Below are 6632 nucleotides of genomic sequence, written 5' to 3' on the forward strand. Positions count from 1 at the left end.
AAAATATTTGAGGAAATATGCTTACTAATATTTGCTTTTTTGCTGAGAGTTAGATGACCCTGTACAGTAAATATGAAGCTACAGCCAGCAGGGTTTTAGCTTAGCTTAGCTTAGCTCAAACACTGGAAACAGAGGGAAACAGCTAGCCTGGCTCCGTCCTAAGGCAACAAAATCTGTCTGCCAGGACTTCTAAAGCTCACTCGTTAACATGTCACGCAGTCTTTGTACTAAACCAGGGGTGAGCAATTAATTTTCCCAAGGGGCCACATGACCAATACCACGAAGGTCGCAGGGGCCGGACCAAAACTCAGAACTAAATTCTGCTCAATATTAATGTTATCGCTTTATAAAATATAGTAAATTATCTGGTTTTGAGCTGCTACTGATAGGAACACATGTTATGATAAGACTGTTAATGTGGAGTAAATCAAATAAAGCAGTAAAAAGTAGTAAATACTCCAATCACTATATCACTATTCCATTTATTTTAAACACAACTGTAAATGACCTTTAGCAAGGTTCATATTTATATTTTTGTATTATATAGCTTGTTTTTTATGTTTGTACATTTTCAAGGTGTTTTACAATGTTGTGATGCTTTTATTTTGAAAAGGTGCCGTCCAGTGTAAAACGGGTGCTTTAATTTTGAAAGGTAGTGACAGGAAATAACCGGTAGAACGGTTAAATGAAAAAACGAACGGTAAATAATAACGAGTGCGTAGTAATTCATATAAAGTTGATATAAAGTATGAAAAAGGCTTCTATAGTGGCTGACTGACAGGACACAAGGTTTGTTAAAGTTTATTTTATTCTGTCATATATATTAGTGACTATATTTGTTGTCTTAACTATAGTAAAAGTGCTTGTTAGCTCTAGTGATAATGATAATGTTTGCTTTTTTTTTTTTCCAAAATAAAAGCACTGCGGTTATATTGATTTCTAATTTCTTGGTAACCTCATGCGGGCCGGACAAGGACAGCCAACGGGCCGGATGTGGCCCGCGGGCCGCCCAATGCCCAGGTCTGTACTAAACTAACACAGACAGAAACAGCCTCCGGGGTAAACATGGAGGATGCAGCGAGGGCCCCAGATGTTCCAGAGTGGAGGGACCCTCTCCTGCTCGAGTACTTTTTAATGAACCCGAGTGCTGAGTTCACACACACACACACACACACACACACACACACACACACACACACACACACACACAGCAACAAGTGGCCACTGCGGAGTGAGAATGAGCCCATAATGTTTCACAGACAAAGATCAAAGGTTTCAAAAATTCATTTAGCCAGACTCATTTTGTGGAGATTGAAAAAAAAAAAAAAGACACTAACTATTTCCTGTTGTTTGTTGTGGAGAGGTTAGCAATGTCGGATATTTGTTATGGTTTTTTTTTTTTAAAGAAAAAAAAGTGTCTGTCTTAGGGTTAGGCTGTAATCACACACTCAAAAAAATAACTCATTGGATGAACTCAATTAAGTTGTGGGCAGAATTTCCATCCAACAAATATATGTAGCCCAAACTCAAAACAAGTGCATCGATGCTATATAATGTATTTGAGTTAATGTAGCTCACTTTTTTTTACATTTGGTCGAACTCAAATTAAAAACATGTATGTATAGTATTTAAATTGAGTTACCTCGACTCATTTATGTCGAGGAGAGCTAAAATAAAGACATTGTGTTCGTTCAACCTAAAAACATAGAATTGGAAAACTGAAAGTCATTCTTTTTGGGTTGAAGGGAAGGACAGGGGAGTCAATTAATACATTTTAGGTTACACTTCTTAAACTACTTTTGATTTGATTTTAATTGATATATTTTCATTAGACAAACAATACATTAATGTGTCACATCTAAGAAGGGCTTGAATCATTTTTTTGAGTGCAGAGGACAACATTACACACACAATTTTAGGTGACTGCTCTTCGAGATGGCTGCAGAAAACACGTCATAATCATATTATTTGAGAGGAAAAGGTTGAGAAACAGTCAGAGATTTACAGTATGAGAAGAGGGGGTGGGGTCATGGTTAGTTTTTCTTGACCCTGAAGCTGAAACAGGTTGTTATTCGACCTTTCGCCCACAGCAAATGTCCGGCCAGCTGACCCTGCCCACAGCCTGGCCGCATGTGGGTGCAGCTGCCCATGTAATCCATGTTATAGACACAGAGCACCTATTCTCCCTCAGTGCTGCATTCACTGTTAATACGAGCATTAAAGGGGAAAACCACCTAAATTAGCAATTCCAATATGTGATCTCATTGGCCTAGTCCAGTAGTTCTCAACCTTTTTGAGTCGCGACCCCCAATTTAACATGCATGTTGTCCGCGACCCCCACTCACTGAACACAATCTCACACGCACAGTTCAGATCACCCAAAAACTAAACAAAATGACCAAAAAAGACACAAATTGACCACAAAATGATCAAAAAAGACACAGAATGACCAAAAAAAGACACAAATTGACCAAAAAAGACACAAAAGGACCAAAAAAAGACAAAATTACTAAAAAAAGACACAAAATGACTAAAAAAAGACACAAATTGACCACAAAATGATCAAGAAAAGACACCAAATGACCAAAAAAAGACACAAAATGACCAAAAAAAAGACACAAATTGACAAAAAAAGACACAGAATGACCAAAAAAAGGAAACAAAATGACCAAAAAAGACACAAATTGACCACAAAATTATCAAAAAAAGACATAAAATGACCCAAAAAGACTAAAACACATGAACACTTTAACACAGTGGAGACAGAGCTGACTTCCAAAATGATTTGGCGACCCCCAGAAATCATCTCGCGACCCCAATTGGGGTCCCGACCCCAAGGTTGAGAATAGCTGGCCTAGTCAAGTTCAGTCAATATTTGAGAACATGAACTAATCTCTCTCAATGACAGAAACCAGAGGACTCTCAAATGAAATGTGTGATGTCATCATGTATAAAGTCTGGAGCTACTTTTAGGTACGCTAAAACAGAATGTAAGATTTTATTTTTTAGTATGTCCATAATTTGATACGAAACCAATCATACGTAGGCTTTGTAGTAGCAGTGGACAGGACACTGGCATAAATATCCCACAATGCAATGCTGTAGTGATGACAACACTCATAACAAATAATGGTGGACAGCTACCTAGGCAAAACTGATTTATTTCATGCTAGATTTATTTTGTTTTTGTTGTCTTTGGTACAGGAAAGGCAAAAATAAGCCTTGGGGCTTCAGCCTATTCCTTTTTCGGTTGCTGTCTGATGGATTCTTTTGTAAAACCCTGATTTTATTTTGTGTTTGTTTTGTTTTGTTTTTGTTTTTTTGTAACCAAAATAAAGCATTCATTCATTCTTCTTCTGTTTGGCCTTGCTCTTCAATTAATTCTCTCAATGGTTCATCTCACAGTGACTAGGGGAGCTCTGTAATGAGATACAGCAAGTTTGCACTTTATTCCTACAGACGTGAAGAAACAAAAACTCTGTTCATCATGCTTGCTGTCAGGTAATGCAGACGCCTTATAGAGCAAGGGTTGGCACTCAGGAAGTGATGTGGTTATTAAGATGTCCTAAAAGATACATACCACAGTTATGAAACAACTGAGGTATGAGGTATGAAACAGAAAACAGAAAATGCACCCATATACTCAGAACATTACTCCAGGTGCTCTCAGTTCTTTCTCAGTTCATTTTCTATGTAGCGGCTCCAGACCAGGGGTCTCAAACTCGCGGCCCGCAGGCCAATTGCGGCCCTCGTCACGATATTTTGTGGCCCCCACCTTGATATGAAAGTTTAATGTGAGTTTTATATGAATGACACTTTACTGTGTTGTGTGTGGAAGGTCCCTTTTATTACTTTTTTTGGGTAATTTTGTCTTTTTTTAAATAATTTTGTGTCTTTTTGGTAATTGTGTCTTTTTTAAATAATTTTGTGACTTTTTAAGTAATTTAGTTTTTTTCTGTCATTTTGTGTCTTTTTGGTCACTTTGTATATTTTTTTGGGTCATTTTGTGCATTTTTTTGGTCATTTTGTGTCTTTTTAACGTAATTTTTTAACGTAATGTAGTGTTTTTTCAGTCATTTTGTCTTTTTTTTTAAATTTTGTGTATTTTTTTTGGTCATTTTGATACTGCCTCCAGCGGCCCCCAGGTAATTTGAGTTTGAGACCCCTGCTCTAGACTTTGTACCAGATGACGTCACAAATTTGAGTTTTAGCATTCTAGCTTTTGGATTTTCTTCTCTTTTCTTTTAAATATAATAATTTATTGTAAATATTGCTTTCCTTATCTTGTTATCTTTTTTTCTGATGCTTGCTTTGGCGATATATACACTGTCACGTCATGCCAATAAAGCCAATTGAATTGAATTGAATTGAGTTGTTTATATTTAGTATTTTTATTCTTCCAAGTCCAAAGGAACAACATGAATGGATTTAAATATATACATGTAGTTCCCCTTTAAAGGCTGTTATAACTGTGTCGTTGCGTACATCTGGAGGAATGAAATCTGAAAACCAGCAGTGAAACTTCTTCAAACTCAGACTCACCTTCTCTGAGTTGATGCTCAGCTTTTTCTCGACGTGCACGTGGATTTCTCCGTTACTCTCCGGGACCGGCGTGGACTCCCTGGGTGTCTCCTGCCGCCGCTCCTCCTCCTCCTCCTGCACCTCCTCCTCCTCCTCAGCCTCCTCCACCTTGGTGTCCCGCTCATCCCTGTTTCCCGTCCCGTCCTGCTCCTCCACCACCACTACCTCCTCCTCCTCCTCCTCCTCCTCGTCGAAGGGTAACGGGACCCCGTCAGTGACAAACTCCTTCAGACACTTGATGTTGTGTTTCTTCAGCAGCTGCTCCGTGTCCGGGTCCACCACCACCAGCTCCAGCCGGCCCATGGTGGCTCGTATCCGGGACACGACCTGCTGGTGGCTCTCGTTCTCCACGTCATCCCCGTTCACGAACACCAGCCGGTCTCCGGCGCGGAGCCCCGAGGTCTCCGCCGGGCTGTCGGGCTCCACTAACCGGATGAACTGGCCTGTCTTACCTTTCTCCCCGTGGAGGTGGAAGCCGTAGCCGTTGTCCCCCTTGTCCAGCGTGCACAGCCGGGGCCGCAGATACTGGCTCTTGCTCGGCATGGTGAGCTCCACAGTGCTGCTGCTGCTGCTGCTGCTGCTGCTCAAATACTAGTGTTTGCAGTGGAAAGACCTGCTCAGGATGCTGCTGAGCTGAGGAAGTGTGTGTGTGTGTGTGTGTGTGTGTATGTGTGAATGAGTGGTACCCCTTGAAAAAAAAAAAAAAAAACACCCAACCCCCGCCCTCTTGGGGAGATTAGTCCGTGGGAAACGGTGCTTGTGTTTGTCTCCTCCGGTCCACTTTTCTCACACGAGTCAAACTCAGAAAGACCTGATCCTCCTCACTCACACTTGTGTAAATCCTCACTGTGACTCCTCAATATCAGACAGACAGTGGAGGTCCTGACCCGAGGACTGAGCTGAGTCTGGTCACTCTCTCACAGCTCCTTCTTCTCTCACTCAGTGCGCGACAAAAGTAGAAAAGCCACTCAGGAAGAGGGAGGTGCTGCGTTCACGGAACAGCCCAGCTGGCTGCCTCATGCAAAGTAGGGAGGACTATAGAGGAGTAGGCACAAACCGAGGCTGTCCAGGAAAATGCATTAACCCTCCTGTTATGTTGCGGGTCAAATTGACCCATTTTAAAGTCTAAAACTCTAAAAAAAATTGTTAAAATATTTTTTTTCGGGGATGAAACATCTTCTGCATGTCTTAATGAGAGTAATCAACATATAAAATAAGAAAACGGTTAATTTCACATATTTGCATTTTTATATTACAAAGATACTGAGAGGTGACTCATGTTAATTTATCAACATCACTCAATAAAAGAAAAAAATAATAAATGTAAAATAAAATTTTCAAAAACTCAACATCATATAAAACTATTGTATTTTATATATAGGTCTTTCCAATGTACATAAAAAAAAAGTTTTAACGTGCATTTTCTATGAAAAATGAGTGAATTATCCTCATTGAACCCTGATCTGTGAGAGGTAAAGAACACCATGGCACTAAATATTGATTGAAATGGTTACTAATGGAGTTAATAATGAAATATAAACAATGTTTATTGGGATTTTTTAGTTTCTGACACCTTTGGATAATTAAACATTCTAAACACACTATTTTTATTCCTGAGAAACAAACATAATAAGAGGGTTAAGATGATGATCGCAGGACTATAAGCTGGATATTTCTACAGCCTGTTGTTTTTTTAAATTCTTTATTCATATACAGTACAGGCCAAAAGTTTGGACACACCTTCTCATTCAATGCGTTTCCTTTATTTTCATGACTATTTACATTGTAGATTCATCAAAACTATTAATGAACACATGTGGAATTATGTACTTAACAAAAAAGTGTGAAATAACTGAAAACATGTCTTATATCAGGGGCTCTCAAACTCAAATTACCTGGGGGCCGCAAAGACACCAAATGACGAAAAAATACATAGAATTACCAAAAAAGACACAAAATAATTTTAAAAAGACACAAAATGACCCAAAAAAAGACACAAAATGACCAAAAAACCCCACAAAATTAGGAAAAAAAAGACACAAAATGATTTG

General features: G+C 39.2%; 1 protein-coding gene across 1 annotated transcript in view; it reads right to left on the bottom strand.

The window, feature by feature from the left end:
• LOC131983509 (Na(+)/H(+) exchange regulatory cofactor NHE-RF1-like) overlaps positions 1-5467 on the bottom strand; it is a 52229-nt gene extending 46762 nt beyond the window's left edge. The window contains exon 1 of the mRNA XM_059348233.1: positions 4543-5467. Coding sequence (XP_059204216.1) covers positions 4543-5124 — 582 coding nt within the window. The 5' untranslated portion in view covers positions 5125-5467. The remainder of the gene's footprint in view (positions 1-4542) is intronic.
• Positions 5468-6632: the final 1165 nt, after the last annotated feature.

This window comes from Centropristis striata, chromosome 13 (assembly GCF_030273125.1).
Source record: "Centropristis striata isolate RG_2023a ecotype Rhode Island chromosome 13, C.striata_1.0, whole genome shotgun sequence".
In the NCBI taxonomy this organism is placed as follows: domain Eukaryota; kingdom Metazoa; phylum Chordata; class Actinopteri; order Perciformes; family Serranidae; genus Centropristis; species Centropristis striata.